At 39.6% G+C, this 27217-nt stretch overlaps 2 protein-coding genes across 8 annotated transcripts in view; both read right to left on the bottom strand.

Moving 5' to 3' along the window:
• The window catches only part of SCG5 (secretogranin V), a 29326-nt gene extending 16348 nt beyond the window's left edge, over nt 1-12978 (bottom strand). Inside the window, exons 1-2 of one of the 4 annotated variants that reach the window (XM_032187603.1) lie at nt 12714-12978; nt 11519-11751 (exon numbers count right to left, since the gene is read on the bottom strand). In XM_032187603.1, the coding sequence (XP_032043494.1) occupies nt 11519-11751; nt 12714-12751 (271 nt within the window). In that variant the 5' untranslated portion in view covers nt 12752-12978. The other 3 variants (XM_032187604.1, XM_032187605.1, XM_032187602.1) reach the window with 3 other exon arrangements.
• A 2656-nt stretch (nt 12979-15634) lies between these two features.
• On the bottom strand, nt 15635-26569 carry ARHGAP11A (Rho GTPase activating protein 11A). Of its 4 annotated transcripts, XM_032187597.1 has the most exons (12): nt 26489-26569; nt 24550-24620; nt 24151-24247; nt 23359-23609; nt 22717-22877; nt 22464-22610; nt 20475-20549; nt 19668-19835; nt 19271-19406; nt 18834-18939; nt 17872-18019; nt 15635-17497 (listed from the first exon to the last, which is right to left on the bottom strand). In XM_032187597.1, exons 4-12 carry the CDS (start codon nt 23439-23441, stop codon nt 15936-15938), a joined length of 2586 nt encoding a protein of 861 aa, XP_032043488.1. In that variant the 5' UTR covers nt 23442-23609; nt 24151-24247; nt 24550-24620; nt 26489-26569; the 3' UTR covers nt 15635-15935. The 4 variants fall into 4 exon arrangements, with proteins under 4 accessions (XP_032043488.1, XP_032043489.1, XP_032043490.1 ...); XM_032187598.1 differs by lacking the exon at nt 20475-20549; XM_032187599.1 differs by lacking the exons at nt 24550-24620; nt 26489-26569 and having other exon boundaries at nt 23359-23551; nt 24151-24182.
• Nucleotides 26570-27217: the final 648 nt, after the last annotated feature.

The raw sequence follows: 27217 nt of genomic DNA on the forward strand, positions 1-27217 counted from the left end.
GAAGTTTAGGTCTTTTGGACTGAGGTCTGTATTGTCATAACTAAGCTTTGGATTTCATTTGAAACATATGCATATATGTAGCCATGTTCTGGTACTGGTCATGAACTGTTGTAGAGTGGAAAAGAAGAAATGGATCAATTGCTCCCCACATTCATATAATCCTGGAAAAGTCTTTAATTATCTCACCAACTGCTACTATCATCTCAATTAGAGATACTTGGAATGACTAAAAATTTAAAGTACACATTTTAGCTCATTTCTCTGTAGCAATAATACGTCTCTGTGGCTCGGAGGACAACAAAACCACTCTGTTCTTAGAAGTGGGAAAAAAAAAAAAAAAAAAACAAAAAGGGAAAAGGGAAAAAGGGAGAAAAGGAAGGACAGAGAGCAACTAGTCTCCTGCCAGTATTGAATATTTCCCCTGATAAAACAGATCTGATGGAAAAGCTGAAGTTCTGGTTGCTGCTACCCATCTGTTAGTGGCACAAAGTACAACTGAAAGACATCTGCTCTCAGAAATAATCCTTCTTATTTAATACAACCAGCCACCACTACCCCCTGAAAGTCATTTCAATAAGGCCAGTAAGAACTGATCTTCAAAAAAATGTAAAACTTTTGTAAAACATTTCAAGACAAATAATGGGACATGTTTCCTTTTCAGTCTGAGTAGAATAGTTTCCTGCTTCATTGTGTAGATAAGGTTACCCCATTAAAAAATTCAGAAAAGACGTTCTTTGGCCAATCTTAGCACAGAAGAACAAAATGGAACAGATTGTGTCAGCTGTGAGTAAACAAGTCCCACATTAAAGCCCTTTATTATCAGAGTTATGCTTGCTATTCTAGTTTTCACCTTTTTGCTCTTAAATATCATGAAGCATTTAGATTTCTAAAGTGCCCAAGCCCTCCTAGACACATAGAGGAAGAGTCCTCCCACATGAGAAGTGCACTTCTTTCAATCCATCTTGAGCTGTACAAACGCCAAGTATGAGCTGCAAGGGAAGACTGGTATACCTTATCCCACTTGTGTAAGGTTCCCCAGGGAGCCATTGCCAGCTTGAGATGAAGTGTACCAAGAATCTGTCTGACATGCACCCTTTTTGCCATTTTCTCTCACATGATGACCAGTACAGGAAATGATAGACAGGGAAATGTGATGCTGGAGAGGAATTCTTCACATGGGGAGACTCCTCTGGCAGCTCTTTGCAGCTGCCTTGAATTTCGCCAGGCATGCAAAGCAAACTTAACTGTCTGAAGAACTCTAGCAGGCAGCATCCCAGGCTGGTCTCCAAGATCTGTATGGTATATTATTTCTCTGCTGTAAGTTAATTCATTAAATTTAAATAGATGATAATCAGAGATTCGATACCATCTTTACTTCTTTTCAAAATGTTTTGTTAATCTAGACTATTAGTTCTTGTAACTGGTGAAAATCTTCAACACCTTTTCCAGTGTGTCCTCTCTGGTCCAGGAACAGCTTTTTCCTTTAATTGTGACAGCTTTCCATACTATCCTGCATTTCCGACACCAGTCATCCTGCCCTATCTACCTTTGCTGTGTCACTGCTGCATTCAAAAGTAATGTCTAATTCCTAATCAAAGGCAAGTTCATCAGTATGCTTTCTGATACTTCTGTACCTTAAAATGGGACATCAGCCACTAACCTTTTTCATTTCATTTCTTATCTGCAAGAGTCCCCACAATGTAATTTGATTAATTCAAACTGTCCAAAATATCATGAATGTAAAAAAAAAAAAATGCATTTCTTGCTTTTTAATTTTTCTTACCCTTTCTAACATAATTGGAAACTTTACAGCATTTCCCCCTCTGAGTTTTCAGCTAGTTTCATCTTAAAGTCCTACTCTTTGTTGCTGAGATCAATCAAGGTCAGGAAATGAGTGGCACAGAAGAAATTAGAAACAATAACATTTATTTATTCCACAAAAGCTGATAAATAAGAGAACAGGGAAGGAGAAAGTGCACAAGAGAACCAAGAATGGAAAAAAGCAAATCTAGCCAACTTCCTTAGCCATTTAAGAGCATGCCTGGGGAAACCCAGGCAAACTACAACTGCACATAAAAAAGCATCCCAGATTCCAGAGTCAGCTTCCTCTCTTCTTAATGGCATAAAGTTTCTTTAAACTGTAAACATTAATTTTCCTTTTCTCTGCAGAGGGACAAATTCCTCTCAATGTATTTTGTAAAGCTTTAGCACACACATCACACAATTACTGACCTTGTTTTCTGTGGATGATTCAGTTTTATCCCATATTTTAATTACAAACAGTACAGATATTTAAGATGCAAAACGCTTTTATTGTGAAATGGCTGGGACCAAACAACGCCCATGCCTCTCTCACAAAGAATTTATAACAGTAGCTTATATGCTATTATTATTCATTATTCAAATTGCAAACACAATAAAAATATCTAGCAGTTCACTTGCTGACAGAGCACCAAAGCAATCTCTTCTGTCTCCTTTTGTTCAGCAGTTCTGTAATGGCTATATTAATTTGCCTTCAGCCTGAGTAGAAAGCTTTCTCACTTCACCGTGTAGATAAGCTCAGCCTTTTTACAAAGTGCAGCCTACGGCAATTAGCAGCCTTTTCCGCATTGACTTCCAGCTACTGTGAACCTGCAGGGTCAAGGAAAAGCATGTCCAGCAAGAAACATGTGCCTGTTCCTGGCATATAAAGTGTAATCTAATGATGATGTGTGCAGCACATGGCTTTGTGAAAACAGACAACAGAAGGAAGCAGATGATCTACGTTATCTCACAAGGTATGGGACACTATTCCCATCCTGTAAATGCAGATGTGCCAGCTAAGGAGTAGAGCACTTTATTCACTGGCATTGACATGGGTCTGTGGGAAGTCCAAAAGATATATCACTACCAACATACAGCAAAATATGCCTCTGGATCCTACAATGGGAAGCACAGAAGCAGCTGATTTACCTAGAACAGGACCATGTTTTCTATCATCTGTTCCACTGAACTTTATGAAGTTTTCATGCTTGTTTCACATTCATATCCACTTCAATTCTATTTTTCATGCAGATGGCACAAAGTCCCAGCTGGTTCTTCACCAGAAGCATTTCAAAGCTTTGCTTAACAACTGCAAACTCTGACAAGTGCAACCAGCGTAGGTTTTCTAATTCCCAGAAATTATCATATCAACAGCAGCAGTGTGAGGTTACAGGTTTCCCAAGTCTCTGTTTTGGTGAGCTGTACAGCCTCACAACCACAGATACAGAGGCCTTTCTCTTCACTAATTCCACCAGCACAGCCTGAGTCAAGATGCAGGTTTTCCTGCACTTGAGTACAAGCACTGACACCCAATGGAGACACAAGGGTGAGGTAAGACCAGGCCAAACTGCTCTTCGATCTGTGATAGGGACCCAGGCTGGATAACCTGATGCACTCAAGCATCCCAAGGGGAGAAGCTGGTTTGTTTCTCTCTCCCGCTCAGCAGCTGAGAACATTCCTCCTCCCATTCATTCTCAAAGCAGCTGTGAGGGCACTGCTGAAAGCATTCACAACGGGAAGCACAAAGAGAATAGTTCTGGAAACCTCTGGAGCATGCCAGAGATCCTATCTTCTGCACACTACACCACAATCCAGAAAAGCAAGAATCTCCTCTTTGTCTAGACTTTTAAAATATCTTTTCATAGAACCAAATAAATTAAGGAATCTTTCCTTACTGCAAGTTAATTTAAAATCCAGATGGGAGCAGGGAAAATGCACATGACTGTGAGAACAATTGCAATAAGGTATAAATCCTAATAAATGCACCCAAGGACTTATTTTATGCTTGTGAAAGACAAGCAGGGAAAAAATCTTAGAAAACATGAGCTCATCATAATTTGGCCAATCTTCACTGGCAGATTTTTAAATACTTATGGAGCATGTTTCATTGCTAGATAAAATTTTACAATTTTGTATTAAATTTCTGCATACCATCTGCCAACACTAGAAAACAATAGTACTGTAAAGCAATAGACAATACAGAAGCTAACATATTCCACCTCCTCCTCAGATTTCTTGCCTCCCTTTTCAGTTTATTTCCCTCTACTAACATGCACAAAAATACAATAATGGATATAAACATTTGCCTAATCCCATTCTATTTGATTAATTACCTTTAGGTACATGAGAATCTACTTCTAATTCCTGCAGACCTGCCACCTTTCTTCCACAAAAGGGCCCCATCTCAAACTGATTTCTCCTTTGGTAGTAACTTTCAGAGATAGCTTTGCAAATAGCAGCAGAGGCCTGTATTGCACAGCAGCTGGTCACAAAGTTAGTGGGAAATTTCATGAGCTGGGTTTACTTTATCTTCTTGGTTCTCTACAACAGTGACACCTGAACCCTCTCCTGCCACCACCAAAAGAGGAGACTGCATACACACACAATTAAAAAATAAAATAAAATAAAATAAAAAAATAAAGGTTCAAATCTTGTTATTCTTCTGTTTATGGATATATAGGTATAAACTATTTTATGTGCAATTTCAGATGAAGAAAACCCGCTATAAAGCACCACTGTAATTTGGCTCCTAGCTTTTAAATTCAGGAATTAACATCTTAAATTGCTTCTCTTAAGACATGCACCACCTCCTGATACTCTATCTCTGGCTGTATCTGACTTTATAATTCTGGAATAAAATGCAAAGACAATGTTAAATATTTTTAATAAGATCTATACAAATCCAGATGTCTACCATATTTATATATAAAAAGTACAGCTTTACCATTTTCAGTTTATGTCGCAAATCCAAGATGCCAAATTAAATTTTGAAATAATATTTGTTAGGCTTTTTCATTAATTTGAAAACCAAACCAAAACCAACCCTGAAAGCAGAGACTACAGACTAGTAGAGTGATGTTGGGGTTTGATTTTCTTTGTTAAATGTCAGGCCCATAACACAGTGTTTGATTAAAGTCATGTGTGCTTCAGCAAAAGCAGTCCCACTGTGAATGTAACTGTATGTTTTAACTGCAGCAGGACTTTCTCTATAGAACAGATACAATAATCCAAATCCCAAACCATTGTGTGGTCTCTGTGCACCAAATTGACACTACAAAGTGGCCCCGAAGCAGCAAAATTGGCTGTGGGAGGTCTGCCCCAGCCCAGCGGCACGGTGCCAGCCCAGTGACTCCTGTGGCTGCTATCCCCAGATGCTGGCACAGGGGATGTAAACGAGAACAGAGGGGATGCCGCCACACCATCGTCATGCTTGCTGACCCTCAGATGTTCTGTTCCCCTGCCTCTGTCAGTGGATATTGCTTCCAGTCACCCAAGGACGTGCAAATGTGCTGGAGCACAGGCATAGCACACAGTAGCCCAACAGCAAATGAGTGCAGTGGTCAGTCATTTTTGTCTTAGTTTCACCAGGTTCATTCACAAGCAACAAGGGGATTGAACCATTTTTGTGGGAAGAAAGTAGCAGCCTTGTAGGCGTGTTACAGGGCAGACAGCAAGGCAATTCAGCACTGCCCATCTTATTTGGAAAATGTAATACGTGAATATTCTGCATGTTTTTCTCATAATGTACATTTTATGCAAGGCACATTTGTATGTAGCCTGTGCTGATAAGTCGTTAGTTCTTAGTGAAGATATCAACAAAATTTTCCAGGCTCCTTGAGTTTTATAATCTCATTCAGGCAAAAACAAACTAACTTATTTTTTATTTTTTCTAAAATGAGAAACAAGTATATATTTCCTTTCTAAATAACTAAATGAAACCCAGCCTTTCCTCAGCAGCTATAAGAAGTCTCTGCAGGAGGCTGAAAAGCCTTGCTCATTCCCGAAGAGACACTGTATTTTTTATTTTTTTTTATTCCTACAAAAGATCAGGACTAAAGAGACATTATTGAGTGTTTTCATTGAGGTTGACAACATTAGGACTCTTCTGCAGATCGAAACCTTTAGCCTCTCAGCTGTCACGCCAGCACCTCTGACAACTATAATTTTGTTTGGATGGTTTTTAAGAAATAAAAACATAACAGCCAAACCAAGCCAAAGTCAACAACAAAAAATCAACTGAGAAGCTTTCTGTCATGTTGGATTGTACAGGAGGAAACGAAAATGTAAGCAGACAATATTTGCGAAAGTAAAAGATTTCGCTTTTACCATCCTGAAGCGCTCTGAACTGCCCGCGCTGGGCTACTGGTGCCCCCCAGTGCCTGCGAGAGATGTTGCTAATCTGGGCACTGAAACCACACACGATTCACCTCTTCATCCCTTCTGCCCCTCAAAAACACTAAATATTGGCTAAATGTATAAATATGCAAGGAAAGAAAGAAAAAATCACATAGTCTCTTACTTTTTGAACTCTGACAGGCAGAAAAAAGCACCTGTTTTTGAAAAGCTGAAGACATATATCCTATTATTTTGTGCTGTTAACATAGATGCAGCCCTGTTATTCTTAGTAGGAAACCTGAATATATCATAGTGGTGCTCATGCAGTAATAAAGCAAAACAGTAACTACAGAAACACAGATTCTCATTTTAAAAAATTATATGTTGTTTTTATGTATTTCTTCCTCCTCTCTGCAGCACTGGTAAGCCACTCCAGTGTATCTTTTTCTAATTCACATTTTTGTGATATATTTATCCTGAAAACTGCTTCTACTCAGCTCAGAGAGCTCCAGCAGCAGATGAGGACTGATGTCGCCTTGGTAGCCAGTATGGCCCCTGGGAGGTGAAAGCCGCCGCTCACTCCCATTGTCCTCAGAACCTTCAGTCTCCTTCGGTGATGGCAAGACTAGAGTGCACAGAGTTTAATCTGCCAAGAAATTGCTGTCAGGCATCTGCTAGACTCTACTCCTATTTTAGCAGATTTACCTGAGATAACAGGTAAATGGACAGACATAAAGGAAGGAGAAAAATGTAGACTGGTATTACCAGATTTCAACATAAAAGGCAGTAACTTCGTCTTTTAAATAACAAGCTGTATGTGTTTGGTGCTTTTTTGTTTATTTGTCTGTTTTTTTTTTGTTTGTTTGTTTTGTTTTGTTTTTGTTTTTGTTTTTGTCCATCATGAAGAAATTGATCTGGTCAGTCAGGAAAGAGAGCATGCTGACAATTTTATTTTCTGAAATGTGCATCTTCTAGTTGCCTTTGGTACATAGCAAGCTTGTGACTTTACTGACTACTGCCAAGTAAACCCTAACCTTTATTTTGGGGGAAGAGGTAGAAAGGAAAGGAAAGACCATATATAGTTCCTTGAAACATATCCGACCTGTTTTTTAGTGTTTTAAAGTCAAAATATGATGATTAACAGTGGAAAAAACGTAGATAACACAGTTGGAAAATGGCCATAATTAGGAAATCTGTTTATGAACTAGCAGCGATAGTATTTTTATGTATAAAATTAAGATCTTATTCAGCTGGAAAAGGTTACTGTGATAATCATTCAGAAGATTGCATTATAATAAGGCAGTTAGCATAAACTTGTCTATATTATGGCAGCTTAAATATTTTTCCAAATTCCAAAGCTACACAACTTATTTTTTCCCTGACAGCACCTCATTTGCAAAAGTATACATGTAATTGGTGAAACCTTGGCCTTTTGAAAATCTTTTGTAATCCTGGTTTTATTGAAGGTGATGGCAGCCACACTTATCAACCCAGCTTCAGGTCTACACTACAGTTGGTGGAGCAATGTCCAAAAAAACATTTTATTAGGAAAAACATGATCCAAACAGTTTTCTGTAGGAACATAATAAATGTATTGAATTGTTAAACTGTGACTTTTTAAATTATTATTCTGAGGTGCAAGACATGATCAAGATGAGAAATATTTGCATTCCAGAATGGTCCATGGGTTGGTGATAATGACAGTGGGATGGGATGAAGCACACTTTAGCTGCCCACATTGGTCACTGCAAACTATGGAGTGAAAAATGGACAGACATCAACACTCGTGGCAGCTCAGAATTTCTGACAGGTAATGAGTTTCATACGCATTTCTACTCTCCCCAACTTTTGGGCAAAAATTCCCAAGAAAGAGAGCACCTCATGAGAGTATTTGGTGAATTATCACTTTGGTACTGACAGCATTTAGCATGAAACTCCTGTTTTGCTGTGATATACTCCAGTCCCTGCCTCCCCACTTGATTTGAAGAGAAAACTCCCATTGACCTTTGTTTTTGAGTTTGTAGTATTTCTGCCCGTATCTTTCTGCCCTTCCTTCCCTCTTAGTTTTCTCTTCTATTATATTGTAGATTTTTAAAAGCACTTGCATACACAATTATTGGCCAGTGATGATTGTGTAACTACACACTGAGGAAAGCCCACATGTGAATCCCTAAGAATAAGAGCTGATGTCATCTAAAAACATGTGCAGTTATTTTTTTCTGTAGCTCGAGCATAAATTGTTTACTGTTTATACATGTACCACTGGGAATATTAATTGCAAGTCCTCTCTCTGCCAGTCCGCAGACAATGTGTCAGCCAACACCTGTGCTCAGGCTTTTTGGCTTAAACATCACACCCCATGCTACCGCTTCTTGTGCTGCTGCTTCTCAGTTCAAGTCCTTGTATGTTGGCCAAGGGGCATCTGATGCACAGGTGAAATCTAAGAGCTCAGCACTGTCAGAAACCTTATTCCACAAAGTCCTGCAAGTTCTGTTCAGCAGAACGGAGACTGGAGTGCCTTCTCTGGGGAAATTCTGCTTCTAAATCGTGTGATGGAATTTTGCCTTATATTTGTATATGACATCAAAAAACAAATAAACATACAAAAACAACGCACTACACCAATCCAAAAAAGCCAGTTCAAAAAGGTCACAATATTATTATTGCACCAATCACTACGCTTCCTCTGCCTGTAATGGGGCAACGGCTCATGGGAGCCTTCCTCACCAAGGGACAAGGCCTTTGCTTTAATCCATTTCCTACTTTGTTTCGGTTAGAAAACGCTGGCTGAAGGGAGCAGCTCAGAGGTCAGGAATGTCAGTCTCCTGGCAATAACAGATTAGTGGGCAGACAGCGGGGAAAGCAGCCACAACTGCAGCTTTTCAGACAGATACCGTATGTGGAAGTATTACACATCTCTTGCAAAACTAGGCTATTTTGAATGTGTCTTACCATGCCATTTTAGCAGTTCTGTTTCCAAAGTAGACACCTAATGGAAAGTCAAACCCGCCATGTAATTTTTGCTGCAATTATACAAAAAAAAATATACAAAGAGGATAAAATAGAGTGCTGTTAATTCTGAAGTGTTTCGTAATGTAATATTTAAAATCACTGGTAGGGAATGAAATGCTGGATTTGTTGGATTAGCTTTCCTGTCATACATGGTCTACATTTAAAAAGAAACACAGTGAAAATTTGGTGAGCTCTATGCACTTTTTAAAAAGGCAGGATAAGAAAATGTTATGTTTGATGCCATAAGATCATGTTAACTGGAACCAACACTTTCAAAACATTCAAAAGTATTATTTTTCTTAAGCTGAAGTTTCTAATCAGGTATTTCATCAGACATCTATATAACTGTATATAAATAGACATATATCACCACAAGAAATCGAAGAAAGAGCAAGAGATTACTATCTGAAAAGCTTACCACAGAAGAGTTTATGAAATGTTTGACATGAAGGCTGGATTTGCATGTCTGTTTCTATACAGATTGCTGTCATTCATCTCTGCTTTTGCAAAGATTTCTCAATAAGCTGTTAAACATCTACAATTGAATCTTCTTTTGAAAGTCTTTCTCATCTCATCAAAAGTAGAAAGTTAAATATAATAAAAAAAAATAGATTGGTTGCCTTTCAGTTTTATTGTTATATATACAGAAAAGGAATATTTTTATTTAAATTTTAAAAAGGAAGAAAAAATTAAATAAAAAAATGGGTTGTGCAACCTGCTTTTTGTGGTAGATTGTGTGGATGACTAATATTATTATATTTTCACAGGTATCAGAAAAGTTTTATTACTTAAGAGAAGAGAGTCTTAATCTGTTTTTGCTAACACTGTAATTAAAGAGTAATGGCAAACAGCTGAGATGAAATATTTATCTTAGGTCTATATTTACTTTTCATAACAGGCTCAAACACAACTCATCAGCTTTTCAAAAAATAACAATATATATGTTTACACACAAAACCTCAGGGGTCAGAAATTTGCTACTTCTTATACTTCTAGGGTTAAACAAACAAACAAACAAACAAACAAACTGAGGAAAAGAGGATGATGGAGAGTAAAATTACCAGAAAATTACCAGAACTACTAGTCTGTCCCAATTTCTCTACATATCAACATTGATAAAGGAGTAAAAGAGGGAAGGGCATGGACCAAATTTTACTCTCTAAGCTTACTCTCTCTCTCTCACACATATGTTTGCAGAAAAGCAGATGATGATGAAAGCTTCTTTAGAAAATATATAAACTTAGGTCTGCAATTATCTGGTGGAGATGCATATTCAGTTTTAGTCCTCTTCTTCATCTTCACTAGGGCAATTTTATCTCTTTGGCTAGGACAGTTGTAAGATCTGAATGTGAAGAAAACAAGGAACACAGACTTGCTGTGAACTTTCAAGCTATTTGCTACGGCATGTCAAACTGGCTTAATGGCGAGACAGAGAAGGGCTGAGGTTTTCTGTTCTGTTTTGATGCCTGCATGTTAACCATAATGTTCTGAGTTGCATACCTTCAACCTTTTGCTGTAATCCCCAAATAAAGGCCAGTTTATTACAATACAAATAGCAATGCATTTTGCAACATTATCCCAATACCCTAACATTTGAGCCAGATATTTCAGATGGTTTGCATTGTTATAACAGACTCCAAGGAAACTTTACTTCCACTGAGACTAGAAATGCTGGCCAAAAAAATGAACCTGAGTCCTTTGTATTCATCAGAGCAGCATAGTCTTGATTTGCGACTGCTAGTCACAAAGAGGAAAGAAACTCTGTCTTTTTCACTCCTGCAGCTGGAGCTTGGGGCTCCACACCACCCACAGCCCTGTGCACCACATCGCTGGTCCTTTCCCCAGGGCAAAATAGACTTCTGGGGAAAGTAGGAACTCGCCCACCCCCATGAGTTTTCTCCCTTTATTTTATCTTGTACGACACCGCAAATGGTGGGTCTCTTCCAGTCCACAAATGTTTCCAAAAATCTGTGAGATTTGGGTTCTACAGTTAACATATATTTCATGTGAAAAATATATGGGATATATTTATACACAATACGGGGGGGAGGGGGGGGGAATGTTTTGTAAATAATTGTTTTGAGATACTAGAGGCCAGATACTATTAAGACAATGCATTTTTTTTTCTACAAAGCCTGTAAAGAAAACAACAAACAAACAAAACAACAACAACACTATTTCTTCTGTTAAAACCATCACTTTAAGGAAAGTAACAGACTGATGACGGTTGGACAACAACAGGGTGAAGAAACCTGTGATTTTAAGTTCAGGATATTCTGCATATACACATATGCAAGACAATAATTATTACCAAAGGATACAAAAGTAAATCAATAAATCACCATGACTTAAAGCAGAAATTTGCTACCTTCAATGCTCTGTGGACCAACTAGGTTCATAGCCTGGTGTGCTGGATATTCTACACGGGGTCTGGCAATACCCAGCTGCTCCATGACGCCATGGAGGAGCCTCTGAATGTCTGCTTCAGAAACCCTGTCCGGGGTCCTGGGGCTGTGGCTGAAAGCTGAAGCCCATCCAAATGCCAGCACGAACATCACGTTACAAAGCATGGCAGGTGTCATTCTGGTAGCCGCTTGTAGCCTGTGATAAAGAAAATAATATGATTATAAATGGAAGTGGAAAACAAGTCTGGCATATATGCTGGGAACACCTCTTCTGATCCCGCCATTGCACATCATGGCTCACTACCACAGCCTACAGGGCCCGCTGAAAATCTGTGGGGCCAGAGGGAAACAGAAGGGAGAGGGTCTTCCCCTCTAAAAGAAAACAGTGAATTGCCAAAATCAGTTTCCTAATTCGCGTCTCCCTGTACCGTTCCTTACCCAGCCACTGCAGACAAGATGGATCCACGGCTTCGTGTACCGAGCATCCCGCTCCCCACCCCCGTACGCTTGTTATGCTCTTGTGCAGAGCCCTGGGCTCGGCGCAAAGCTTTCTCCAGCTGGGAGCCGTGTCTCCTCGCACTGCCCCTAAACGAAGCGCTAGGGACAGCCGAACAGCCTGCATCCCGCTTTTATCTCTGCCTCAGGACAAGGAGCTCCATGTCTCGCATGCATCACCAGGAACAAAGAGGTTTCATTTGACTTCTTCGAATACCTTTCACCAAGCGGCTGCAGTGGGTAGCTTAACGAGGCACAAAACCCAAACAATAAAATCAGCACCACCACAACAACCCTGCTGTTGTCTCGGGCGGAATTGCAATCAGAGCGTTTTGTTCTGAGCGCTCCTTTGCCAGCGCGGTTAAAACGCGCATCTCCCCATCCCTTGGCACACGGAGCCCCCCATCCTCCTCCTCCTCCTCCTCCTCCCTGCAGCCAGCACAAGGCACCTGAAAATGACTTTGAGGCAAAAATGGCCGAAAAAAAGCCACACCGGGACTGTTTCGCTTCGCGCCTGTGCAGGGCTCCAGCGCAGCGCTCTGCACCTCCGGGCTCGGGCAGCCGCCGGGGGGGGGGGTCCCGCTCACGGCCCCCCACCTTTTCCCAGCCCGGGCAGGGACAGCTGCTGCCCGCAGGCCGCCAGCCGAGCCGAGCCGCACTCACCTCCCTCCCGATCCCGGCGCGGCTCCGCGGCCGCGCATCCTCCGTTTGCAGCCCCAGCCCCCGCCCGCCTCCCCGGCACCTGGCGCTGGGTGGGGGCACAAAAAACGGCACAAAGCTCGGATGGAGATGCCCTATGGAAGATCTCCAATATCAGCTGAAAATAAGCTGGAAGCTGCTGGTGGATTGACCGTGCTGGAGGGATGTCACAAGGCTTATCGCCGGCGCTGTGCCCGGCTTCCCGCTGAGATTTCCCTTCCCTGGATAAAAGGATCCGCAGCTCAACGCCGGGCTGGAGCATCACGGGGCTGCAAGGCAGCAGCACAGCAAAATGCTCCGGGCGCAGGGCTCCAGGTTAAGCACATCGCAAACACCATCTCCAGCGGAGGTTAACAACAAGACAATAAAGGGATCTTGCTAAGTGAGGTCTGTCATTTAATAGCACTTAGCAAAACAATCATTTCTGAAGCCTATTTTAAGTAATAGCTGCTGGCGATGTCCTCCATTTCAGGAGGAGCGGTATCTACAGAAAACCTACGAGAACACAGCAGATGCAGGAGCTACCTTTGGATGCAGACAGCTCGCCTTTGCTTGGCCTTAGTGCATTTTTACATTTCAGTAGCTTGCAGGATTAAGCAGCAGGGACTTCTACTGGGTGTCTAGTATTTCTAACCCCTTTCTTCAAACCATGTTGACAAAAAAAAATAAAAGAATAAAAATCACGTATGTCTAAGCAGTTCTGGAAAATGTCTAAAAACAAAACTTACCACTTTCAAGTGATAGGTGATAAGCACAAGGGAAGGTTGTCACCTTGATGCTAAGGGATGGTATCAACCCCCCCTCTCTTTCCTGTACTTTAGGTCTACTAATTGAAGGCCAGCTTGCTTTCTCACTTACTTTAAAGCCTCATGGTTGCTTTAGTCCGGTCTTCTAGAAGTGATCCTACTTCCTGGCTTGCTTAGGGTCTCAAAACCATTAGTTAGTGAAGTTCTTTAACTGCTACCAAGTTAGCAATACTCATGCTCCCAGCACCCCCAGCTCTATAACAGCCTGAAGTACCAATGGAAAAAAACTGGGAACTTGCATTTTAATACCTCATTTCTCAGATAACTAAACCTAGAAACCTAAGGCTTCTGAAGTACAAGAAACGTCAGGATACTGATCAGTTGCAAATGGGTAGACTTCTGCAGAGAACTGTTGTACCCTGGCATTACACAAGAAAAATATCTTCCAGTATTTAAGACCATAGGGACATTTAATCACGATTATTGAATCATGATTAAAGGCAGCAACATATATTCACAAACCCAAAGTGCATATTACACTCCTTGCATGATGGCTTAAAATGGACAGCATGAAGAATAATTCCAACTATGAACCCCTGATCAGCAAAGCTCCACCCAAAACAAAGGATGCTCCATCCACAATGCAGTCAAAGCCACGAGTACCAAATATTTTGAATACTAAATCAACAGAAAAACCTCACCCTTTCAAACACCAACTGGCATAGCTGCTTACTATTATGGAAGTGATCAGAACTCATTTCATTCCTCACGTCATTACTTCTACCTCCTTCTGTCCTATTTTCATCACATACCTCTTTTCCCTTTCACCAGCTGTGAGTTTGCAGCTACCTTCCTAGGACTTCTCAGCTGAAATGATACAAAAGGTGGTGCTCTGATGGCTGTATTCACTCTGCTGTCACTGCCAACTAAAGACAGAGTAGGAGCATATAGCTGAGAGCAGGGAGAAGTAACTTCCTCCTTAGATGATGGTGAACTGTTACATGGGCTCTTAACTTCATGAAGCTCACCCATTCAATACTTAGCAGTAACACGAGACAATCTTGTTAGGACCCAGTAGTGGCTGTTTACCTCCTCCTGTTTTCCCAATGTTAGATTACAACAACACTGTAGCAACAGCAGGGCAACTCATTTGGGCCTCAGCTTTCCATGAGAGCTGAAAGAATCCAGTTTGTGAATCGGTGGTTATGTGAGAAGGGGAGGGGGGAACAGAAAGCAATGAGAGTAAATCCTTTCATTAACACATCACTTTAAAAGCCTACTCTTGCTAGGTTATTTTATATCATGCCTTTTGCTGGTAATGAGAATTACCAATACGTATCTCCTGATAAACAACCAGGAGAGCCAGAAGTCATTTGACTTGAGCACTTTCAGACTGACTCATTAAATCCCACAGTCTATATGACAACAAAGTCGTATTTCTAAGTCGCTAAAGAAGAATGGGCTCAGAAAAGGGACAAAAACCATGGTTTTATTAAAACCAAAAGCATCCAGTGCTTTCAGCTCTTGTATTTTGCCAATAAAGAATTTGCACATACAGAAAGCTAACAGTTTAAGTGTTTACTCTTAAATAATTTTACAACCGATGACAGACAAACAGTTTTCATTCCAAGAAATGTAAACATTTGCTTGTGCAAGTCAACTTTTAACAGACTATGGCTTCTTACATTCATCTCCCTTGCAACATAATCAGCATCTAAACTCTGCTTCTGCACCATCTAGTTCACACTATCATACAGCTCTAAAAATAAGTTAAGATTATCTTTTTGTACTAAAACATTTCACTGCTCACAACTGAAGATACATAGTATGTATTGCAGAACACATCACCTGATGAAATATTAAGACTTCCATTGCTCAAATAAACAGCACATTTTCCAGTATTTGTACATGTCGAAATATAGTTCATTTACTTAACAAGAAAACTGTACTCCCACTTTACTCCAATGGAAATTAAAAATGTCGCAGAAGTAGAGCTGGTGTAAGGTCCAACTTAAATATCAGAGTAGCACTACAATACACTTGAAACTATGAAGTAAAGAAAGCAAATGTACCAAGATTCATCAAGTTTTTTCTTCACATCTGTTCAGTTTAAATGTCTGAGATTTTTTTTTTTTTTGTGAACTGGTATTTAGTCTAAATGCTGCAGAAATTGTTTTGTGACACGCAGCATGCTTTTAAGAAGCTGAGGTAATCAAGTACGAGCTTTAATGCAAACATTTGTAAAAACACGCTTAAAAAAAATCAAATCCATTTGGGTGAACTAGCAGTTACAGAAAAGCCTAAGTTAAAAAAAATCTCAACATAAAACCAAAATTGTTATTTGTACAAGTCTATAACTTGTAAATCAGAAAACAAAAATTTATTTTTTTCCAAAGGTTATCCAAGTTACGATAAGCCCATTTAGCAATCATATTAAATCTTATAAGTCTACTGGTTTTGCAGTTGGTAGCAGTTTCACTTTAGATATTGGATTCTTTGGAGAGCCTCTATAACGAAGTTTTTCTTTTCCTGGAGCATTTCTTGCAACAGTAGTTTTTTCTGGAGCAAAACCTGGAATATTTACATCTGCACTAACTTTTAAACTAGATTTCACAGTTTCATGATTGGTTAGATCTTCCAGAACAGACTTCGATGGAAGAACAGTCTCTTTCTGTTCGTAGATTCCAGTCGTTCTTACAGAAAGATCAGGATTATCTGATGGATTTAGACATCTATGACATGATTTGGATGTGAAGTCAAGCTGACTATGAGATGCAGAAGCTTGGTCATATGTACTTTCACTCCTGAGTGAAAAAGCTGTGGAATTCTTAGACAGCTTTTCTGCACAGTAGGAGAGTGCAGAATCACAGCTCAAAGATTTAACAAGTGGTGAACCAACATCATTACCTCTAACCATCTGAGAGCTTACAGATCTTCTGTTAGCCTCCAATAAGGAATTTATTCTTCGTACAGACTGTCGAACAGGAGTACGCTGGAATTTAAGAGGTGGTTTAGATTTACTTGCAGAACTTGGATCATTTAAGGAAAGCTTGTTGAACCATTGTATGTGGTCAGAAACAGATGATGTTTTAGTTGAAGTTCTATCAAGGTTTTCAGCTTGCGAGTATTGGTTGCCTTCACACCCTGATTTAGGCAACTGCAGAGCAGGAAGCTGTCCTGACCCAGAAAGTTTAGCAGTATTTTCTTCTAAATTACAGCATTTTAATACATGGTTTTCAGATGTTTGTGAATGTGTTAACTCTATTTCCTCTTTTCTTTCAAAGGAATCTAATTTATTTATGCCATTTTTTGCTGGACTGTTCTGCACAGATGATTCATCTTCCCTGGCCTGTACTTCTGGCACAGGAAGTTGTTCTATTATATTTTTTACATCTGGTTTTTGGACCTGAAGTTCAATCTCTATAGAAGTTTTGAAGCTTCTTTTCTCCAAAATTTTACCTGCATCTTTGTTTGATTGTTGTTTGTCAATAGCGTAAGATTGGTTCCGTTGGTGGAACAGCTCTCTGGAGTCTGCAGTTGCTAGACTTCCAGAAAGTTCAGCTGCCAATTCTTTCTCTGGGCTGAGCCCTGTGAGACACAGAGTTTCATGTAATGTTTCACCTGGTACATTTGTAAAAGATGACTTTGTATCAACTATCAGACTTTGAAGATTACTTCCAGATTCAGAGAAGGCTTGTTTAACTTTCAGTAATGTTTCAGCAGTCAAATTACTTTCTTCTTCACAGAGTTTTAACCTGTTGTCTTGTTTGTCTACAGCTGTGGGTCTGTGTTCATCTGGAACAACTGGTGGCTTTCCAAATACAAAAGCAGGTTCTGAAGAACTGTTTCCTGTTTCAGCGTGTCCTGGCAAAATTCCCTCATTGCAGCTGATCTCCTGCGAATCTGTAACAGTAGGACTATTCCATGACATTCTGTGAACTACTTTATCATTGCATTTTGGAGTTAACAAGTTTTCTTCTGACTTGCTCACATTCTTTGAACCTTAAAAATAAATATCACAGGTGTTTATGAATAAGGTCTTACAATTTAAAATGACCAGTATAGGCAAAATTCTTGCTTAAAAAAGCTACCAAAGCAGCAGGTACCATTATACCCTGAAGTTTCAGGTGTGGAAAAAGAGGTCACAATATGAAGAACTAAAGTCACATCTCATCATGCTTAACTAGCAGAAGACTAACATTCATTAAAAACACAAGAAGCTTGAGCTAAACCATTTTTCCCCCAGGAGACACTGACATTCAGTGAGCTTTTACCTTACTAGCTAGAAACACACCAACTGTTTTTATACCTCCTAGCATAACATTACTTTTGCTTTACAAATGTTTTTCCAGTGTAATACATCCTGAGGTATTTACCTTTCCTACAGACTTTTTCACTGATGTAAGGGCTGAAGAGTACATCTCTTTTTGCACATTCATCTGTGCTTTCCAAACCTTGTTGACTTGCAAGACGCCTTCCAATATTTTCAGATCTATTACCAACTGCACATCCCGATACAATATTCTTAAACAAAAAAAAAAAGTTAGAGCCTTATATAAACTTGTAAGTTTGGAATCTCATTTACAGATGAGCCATTAGAAAAAGGCTGTACAAAATAGCCATAGCAGCTTTTTTCTGGTCATACTTCATCTTTCCTCAGCTCTCTGTAGACCTAAGTAGTGAAAAGCCTGCCTACAGCAAGGCAGGCTTAACCACACCCTGAATATAGTGATTGTGTGCACAGCCTCTGTAAAACAAGGGGTTCAAGAACTGTGAGAACTACTGATCAGTGTTTTCACTCAAACTGTCAGGTAAGCTTGCTCTACCTCAAAAAGGTTGGTGGAGAACCAGAAGGGAAGAAGCAAGGAAAAAAATATAATGTCACAAAAAAGATGTCCATCACCCAGTCAACAAATAAAATCTGCCACAAAAACAAACAAACAAAAAACCACACAACTCAGAAGTGATACAAAAACAATTGTTCACCATCAATGATTGATGCCCAGCCAATCCCCAACTATTGGCTACTTTGAAAATATTTCCTCTCAGTTGTATCACTGAGCATGACATTGTAGGACATGGAATATTATTTTGGTGAATTCAGGTCAGCTTTCCCAGCTGCACCCCATCAGCCTCTTGCACCACCACAGACAAACCCGAAACAATAAGACAATCAGTTACTGCTATGGAAATAAACCTACAGATTCTTGTACTTGATAGCAGGTCTACTTGTGCTGTGGTCCTACCATTAGCAATTAAGTCCTTCCAGCTAGTGAAAAGCAGTGCCCCAAACTTTATAACATTAAAATTTGTACTGTAACAACAGCAGCATACTTACGTCTCTATTGCTTTTCCCCAAACCAAACTTCAAGCGTAATGACCTACGAACCATCTCTTTTCGGCTAATCTTTGGAGAAAAACAACCTGTTTTTCCTGATTCAGCCCTGGAAAGACAGAAGGGAAAAAGTAACACAAAACTCTTAAGGAGAGGAATGAAACCATCCTTATGCTTATTTTATTCCCTCTGGTTTGAATTCTTCTATTACCTTCATGCCAAGCTTTTTTAATAGGCCCAGGAAAGTTCTTTTGAGGCCTTTATACCAGATCTTATTTTGAGTCACATTTTGCCACATATAGTGATTTTGAGAATACTATAAAGATTTCTTATGATTTAAACACACAAGTATAATTTTGAAAACCAAAAGAAGTTTTAACACTTTATCACAAAAGAGTTCTAGATCAATTTGCTTTTTGCTTCTGAGTTAAGGCAATTACCTGTATAACTTTTTGTTTGCAAGTCTTTTACTTCTTCTGTTCCCTGTACTAGACAAATGATTTTCACCACCAGTTGAAGGAGATAATGAGGTTTGAGATGACTCAAGAGACACGGAAGGGCTTGCTTCAAAGTGAACTACAGAAACAAAATACATGATCTTAAAATAACCACGAAGTTTTCAGATAAGGACTTAGAGATAATACACTGAAAAAGAGTCTTAATAGAGTACATACTTTGCTTATTTTCTGCAATACTGACTTGAAATTATTTCAACTTCTGCTTTTATTTAAGTGAGGCTGGTGCTTGTAGCAGCCATAGAAGTTGGATTGCAAGTAAATGCATGCTACAGAAAAATAAAAACTTCAAGCAGCAAAGAAAAAAATGAAGGCACTATACCTGATGCTGGTGTCAAGCTGTTGTTGAAAATGCTACTTGGTAACAACTCAAAAGCAAAATTAGGCTTAAAAGATCGCCTCTTCTTGCTGGACAAGCCCTGAGAGCAATCAGCTGGAAGTTTACGCTTGGTACTTGGAGTAAGAACCACAGGAGTCACTGATGAAAGGACTGAAATTAAGAAAACCAAAGTTTTCAACAACAGCTTAAAAGGGTGACAGTTTACTAGTGACAGGTTTGTGTTTTTTGTATGTTTGTTTTTTTTTTTTAACCCCAAAAAGAGGTTGTAAAAACTTAGCAAAAGTGCATGCATTTTGAACAGGCAAAAGCAGCCAGGTACAGCCATTTGTTGGTGGAGGCTTTTTTGCTCCCCCTCCCCCCCCCTTTTTTTTTTCGCATATAAGCTAGAGTACCAGAAAGGAAAATCCAAAACCACATAGTAATAAAATATAGGTATTAGAAAAAAGAAGTTAAGTATAGTCATTTTTCTGTAAGTTTGAAAGTAAAAGTGAAAATTCATTCTCAAGATAAAGTATCGCACTACTGCACTGAAGCCTTAATGTGCATTAGATAAAAAGCGCAAATTCTAATGCTAGAACCATAGCGCACTGCTGCAGTGATTATAGCTGCTCCAAGAACTAAACTAAATGCAGTATCCTCAATAAAATGCAACTATATTCCAAGTTTTACCCAATTTAAACATAATCACTTATCTTCAGTTCAAGCTCTAGAGCTTCTTTGTAGAATATAGTGTACAAATCCAAATGATACTGCATGCGCTTTATTTAGTACAAATATACCGGTACCTACCGCTTCTGTCTTGCTGAGGGGTAGTGGAGGGTGTTCTGTTAGATTTAAATTTATTCAATGCTCCACTAACAATATCTGAAATGCAAGACACACCAAGCAAATCAAATTCAAATATGAAATTTGACTTGCTCTAGTTTCAACTGAAATTTAATTTGTATTCTTTCAGAGATATAAAACAAATCACTTTAAATGGCTGTTTTATGTACAGAAGAAACCTAAAGCCTTTTTTTGTTGCTTTCACAATAACTTAAATTTTTTTTCCCCCTTTAAAAAAAAAAAAAAATCATGCAAAGGCAGCAAGTTTTTTTCGTAGTGAATTCTACTGGTCAATATAAAGAGATGCCTTCTTGATTTCTTGTAGGCACACCCAGAAATTATCCATTGAAGACTTTCTCACAGACTTTACTGGGCAGTCCTCTTGTACTTGAAAAGCACTTTGGGCAGAGGCCCAAATACAAGTATGAAATTTTCATCTTTTCATCTTGCTTTTCCATTAATAATTATTTCCTTTTTTTTTTTTCTGAGAAATTAATCCCAGTAGAACGTATGCATGAACTCTTATTGGTTTTCCTGCTTTTAAGAGAGTAAACCAGAATCATTTTTATTACGTGCTACTGCATCCTACAGTTGTATTTCCATATATTCATTGCAAAGCTCAGCAAACTATAAGGCTGAAGTAGTTCTTTTGTAGTGTCCGGTGTCAAGAAGTTTTTCAACACTCATATTTGAAAGAAGATGAAGTGTAGTAACGCTATGTTCTATTATATCTGGAGAAAGAGTAGAAGCTGACTCCTACCAGGATATATTCAATAGAATTTACAAATTCTAGCTGCTGCTTCCGAAAATTTGAACATTCATGAACATTTACCACTTTGCAACTCTGGAAAATCTTGCTACTTCAAAGAAACAAAAAAGCATATTACACAAAAGCTTGCCTTGGCTAAACATATACAGTAGTAAAGTGTTAATGTCAACTGTTGTCAGGTTTAATATTCCAAGTATATGAGCTAAATATATATTCATATATTTATAGCAATACATACAAGATCAGTATAATAATTAGAACCAAGTCTAACAGAACAGAAACCATTCAGTTAACCAGTTGTCCATACTGTGGACATTGTCCATATTAGCTCAAACAACCTATTGAATAGCTATACTACAAATAAAAGAACAAATCCATGATAGAGTGGAAAATAGTCAGTAAGAACTCACATTGAGTTTCTACAAGTGGGTAGCTTTAGTGCTTTTCTGCTGCTTAACAAGAACGTATTCTTAGTATTTTAATATTAGCAGACATTCTAATGACACGCATAGCTTCTTAGTTTCAAGGTAATACATCTTTTTAAAAAGTGTAATGTGTAAGTCTCAACGAAATTCATACAGTTCTTGCCTTATTTATGCATTACAACAACAAAAAAAAAAACACAACCAAAACACCATCTTCTCATCCATCTAGGTTTAAAAACAATTAAGCCTGGAGCTGTTAAAAATGAGAAAACAAAAGTGTGTATAAATCTGTTACATCTGTGTTGCCTAAAAATGAAAGATTAAAACTAAAAAAATCCTTACTGGGTTGGTTTAAATTTCACTGAAACTAATTTGATTTATCCTCTATTAAGTATATTAGAGCTCAGTAATAATGTATCGCACAAACGAAAAACGATGGCAGGCAAGTGATTAGAAGTTAACGTTGTGGACTGAGAGAAAAAATAATGATTCATAACCTGCATATATGTAAGATACGCAGATTTGATAGTGTATTTCCCTGAATTTCTTCATCCCATACACAAGATACACAGTTGTGACAGTGCTGTCATACTACTAGCTCTTGAAGGAAGACATATCAGCATATTATATCTGATTCTTTGACAATTTCTAGCTTACACAGGAGTATCGTGCTTCTAGAAGTCTAATTTGTTAAGGGTCAGCATACCTAAAGTTGCAAAAAAACTTTCAGTCGCTGAAGCTTTCACACGACACACCTACCCCCAACACTTCGGTGCTTCCTCCTCTTACATTCACTGGGAGATTCATTTTCACTGTCTTCATGGCCCCTCAGTGAGGGAGTAGACTGAAAGGCATCAACACCTAACATTGCAGGAATCTTTTCCAAGATAAATTCTGGTACCTGTCCTGAATTGGTTAAGAAATATTTTTTAATATTATTTAAAAAGCTATAAGGAAAAAACTGTATACAAGTACATGCAAGATGACATTCTGATAAACGTTTATCACTTACCAATTTCTTCTGCATGATCAATAAATGTCTGCACAACAGCAGCCTGCAAGCGAATTTTTTTTTCTGTGGTGGTTGACATCTTTTCACTTTCGTTCACATGCAAGAGGTTGGGAGCAAAAATCACTGCCAAATTGCTGCTATCCATTCTGTTTTCATTGGATCTTAATGAGACAAAAATATTTCTTAATGCAGATTATCAGGACATAAGCACTACAGAGAGAAAGGCCAAATAACAAACACAGTTGAAAAAAAATGCAGTTATTCACTTGGGTACTCACATTACAAAATTAATGTGTATGCTTCTGTACCCTAGGCTCGGTATCTGTATGACTGTTACTGAATTCAACGTGTTATACATACCTTGCACTCAGAAAAACTGATGGGTATCAGATTATGTTAGTTTCATGAGTTACCCCTTTTGCTTTCCAGAGTAGGAAGAAATACAGCTATGAAAGACTGGAATAGTCTCCAGCATAAGAAGGTTTCATAAGAAAACACTTTGGATTTATGAAGACCATGCCCAACTTCTAGTAAATGACTGCATGTAAGAAAAATTTAAAGTCACAGGAAGTTACAGCAGTTGCTTGAAAAAGAAAGTTAACCTAGCTTCAAGTTGCTTACAATCATTTTAGGGACACTGACCTTAGGGACACATTTCTCAGAAATTTGAAAAAGAACCGCAAAGCTTCAATTGTTCCGTCTGTCATTAAACACGAAAGCAACATAGTTGCAGTTTTCTTCTCATTTCCTAGCTGCTGAGCTTTAAAAAGGCCTTCTTGCAGATGAGGTGGAAGGATCGGTTCTGGCAGCTCTCTGAAGAACTGTTTAAGAAGCCCTGCAACATCACATGGTAGCGCAGCTGACAGGCAGTTTTCACCTTGATCCAGTTTACTCTGAAATTGTTCAGAAGAAATGAAGTCTTCAACGTACTGTCAGATTTCTAACTTTATGTATTATTCTCTAACCTGTATCAGAAAAAAGACTGTCTGATCTTCCCCATTTTTTTACTTTTAGCCTTGTCACGCTTTACCTAATTACACTATCTACAAAAAGACACAGATGATGTTATCTGATAACTTGTATTTATTTACTGGTTCTCCCCTGTACATATCCTTCTGGGAGAACACTGTTAAACAAATACCCTCAGCATCCAGTATGTATACCTGCTAGCAGATTTGTTCAGTCACAAGTGTGTCCTGTCGTCCCCCCCCAAATCTGGAAAGCTGAACAATTTCCCAGGAGAAAAAAAAAGTCAAGTCTGCCAGTTGCTGCACTAGATGCAGCAACTCATTTCTAAAGCAGATAATGTTACCAGTCTACTTCCAATGTTAGAACTCAGATATGACTGAAAAGCATCCAAAAAACTACGATGTACAGATGATCAAGTGAAACACTAATAATTAAAAAAAAAAAAAAAAAAGCTTTAGGGAATACCTTTAAGGCTTTGATACGAACAAGAGATCCAGATTTTCTGAAGAGTCCTTCAGTATTAATATGTTCTTCCAGATACTCACAGGCATCAACCAGAAAACTAAGGAAAGAAGAGCAACATACTTCTGACCTTCAGAACATATTTTTCCCAGAAAAACTGCTTTATAATAAATAGATAAAACTTAATACATAGGATTGTTTTCCCCAGCAACAATAAAGAAGCTGTGGATCCGAATTCCCCCCCATCTAATCTCTATTTCCCTCCTCCCCCAATTGAAACTATTGTTGTTTCCCTATAATATTTAACAGATGTGCAAAAAAAGAGATACCCCACCCTCCCCTCCCACTATTATTTAGATTTACACTTCTTTGCTCTCTCTCATATATACAGTGTTAATTTACCTGGGAATATACCCATATCCTGGCACAAGTGATTGTGGTAACACATGAAAAGATACTCCAAAGATCTTACCCTATAAGATAAAACTCAGTGTTATTCAAAGACTGACAGAATTACCAACTACTTATTACAGAAATGCACGTAATACCACAGACTACAGAGTACTCTGTGGTATTTTTTTTTTTGTTTAAAAGTAGTTTAAACAAAAAGAAAGCCTTTCAAATATGAGATATTGCCAGGAAAAACTTTCATCTCTAAATACATGAGCCCATGTTGATTCTAGTTACACATAACAAACTAGATTGCTGTGAAATAATAGAAAGCTTTTCTGCAGTATGTTTTGCATATTTTATTTCACAAGGAGTCAGTTTTGCTATAAGGCCACAAAATTGGTAAGGGTATTTATCCACAGACTCTTCTGGAATCACATCTCACTTTTTCAAATTGACAAAATCCCATTTTTCTTTAATAAGTATAAATAAGTAAAACCAAATCAACACAACTTTGAAACAACCTTAAAAAAAAAAAAAAAAAAAAAAGCAATTTTTCTCATCATCTGAAGCAGTCAAGACTGATGTTTCAGGAAGGACTGTAGAGAACTCTCCTGAACTTCTGCATTCAGTTTTACAATAGTTTCACCTCACAAGATGACATCAGAGCATTAAAAAATACATAATGTCTTCAGTTATTATTACTGATGAGCATCTACAGTGTTTTTTTGGGCCCTTTTTTATGTTGTTTTCTTTTAAACATTTACCTGAGGTGACTGCACAGTTGTTTCAGTTATAGAAGCTCACAATTTGATTTAAAAATACAAGTTATTTCTTTACCCTACCTCTTTTCTATTTAAATTAACAGAAAACATGAGCAAGCCTCCCCCACCACCTCCCATCCAAAAGGGCCTGATCAGTCCACACAATATTGTTGTTATCAGAGATGAATACAAATTCTCAGTCATTTCTGCCCGAAATTCAAAGTGCTGACCACATTCAGACAACAGTTAATCAGTAACTAACCAATCCATGAGGCCACCTTTGGCCTATCTATCCTCCAGAAAACAAACATCACATGACAGATAAGGGAAATGAAGCAACATATGCTTCTGTCATCGTATTCCAGATTGCTACCCTTGAGTACAAAAGAGAGCTTAACTCCAATATATAATGTTTTTCTGTATTTATGAGATGTTTTAATAGAGAATTCCAGCAACTTGCAATTCTATATTTACAATTCATAACTGATATCACTCACTTCACTGGGTTTTGGCTGGCATATCAGAAGTCATGATTTGTTTCAAGAACTGAACTGAAACAATGCCTGTTCCTTTGAAATAGAATAGCCCAAGCAAAACAGATGTTGTGCTCTGCTTTTTCTTACCTTGCTCATTTATTATTTAATTTTCTCCCTCGTATATTAAAATACTACAGGAAGATTTACAGACATGTTTTATCATGATGCACGTACATACCTATTCAGTCCATATATTTCTTCCAGTAATAAAACTAAAGTCTACATTCATATTGTTGATTTTGACAAGGGGGAGGGCATCCATTCTAACTTTACTCTCACTCCCTCGTTTTTTGAGTGTTTTTGCAACATCTTCAGTTGACGTTGACCAAGGGTTACCGCAGCACTTTGTAACGCCTTCACAGCAACGGAAGCAGTCTTACAGAAAGCCCGTGCTGGGCACACTCGGTTCTGGGCCGTATCCGTTGCACGGGGGTCTCGGTTAGGCTCTGACAGGGGCCACTTCCACGTTTTATGAAGCAGGTTCCAGCAGGGAACCTACACCCAGCACCGGCCCTGAAGCACACGGGGCCGCCACCGCCCAGCACAGAGACGAAAGCACCCGCGCCCCCCCCCCCTTGGCGACGGCCGCCCCGAAATGGCGGCGGGGGCTCGGGACGCGCCGCCCTCGGGCCACCACCGCCGCCCCCCTACCTCCGCGGCCGTCGCTCCGTGCGTCCTGGCGGCCGGCGGGCAGCTGCCGCCCTTCACCTTGATGCCATAGGAGGCGCGGAGCTCCTGCAGCACAGCCAGGCGCTGCACGCCGCGCCGCCGCTCCGCCATGCCGCTGCCCTCAGGCCCAGCGCAGCGCCATGCCCGCCGCCGCCACCCCGCCCGCCGCCGGGCTCAAACCCAGCGCCGGCCCCGGCCTCGCCTCCCATTGGCTGCCTCCCGTTCGAAATCGGGCCCCGGCCGCCCAACGGCTGGAAGGGGTTGGGCCGGCAGCGCCTGCTTCGTGCACCGCCTCCGGACGTTCGCGCCGGCTGCCTCAGCGCCGCCTCAAGCCCCCCAGCGGCGAAGCGCGGGCGTTACCTCAGTGCCTGCCCGCTGCCACGGGCACCGCCATCGCCACCGGCAGGAGGGGGCGCCCGGGGGACAGGGACAGGGACGGGGCTGCTGCACGACACGACACGACACGAGACGACACGCGAGCCCTCCTCTCCTCCCAGCGTCCCCAGCCGGCTCCCGGCACGCGTCACCCACCTCTTTTGTTTGTTTTCAAATAAATCCCTACTTGAAACGGCAAACCGCAGCGCTTCCGCGACTGGGCTGAATTCTCAAGGGAGGGAGGAATGCAGGGTGTCAGTGTTGGCCATAGTGACACTATAAATGGGGAAAGAAAACCGTGAAGATCTTCACGCCCACTTTCACCACCGATGCTAC

The sequence above is a fragment of the Aythya fuligula genome, chromosome 5 (genome assembly GCF_009819795.1).
Source record: "Aythya fuligula isolate bAytFul2 chromosome 5, bAytFul2.pri, whole genome shotgun sequence".
In the NCBI taxonomy this organism is placed as follows: domain Eukaryota; kingdom Metazoa; phylum Chordata; class Aves; order Anseriformes; family Anatidae; genus Aythya; species Aythya fuligula.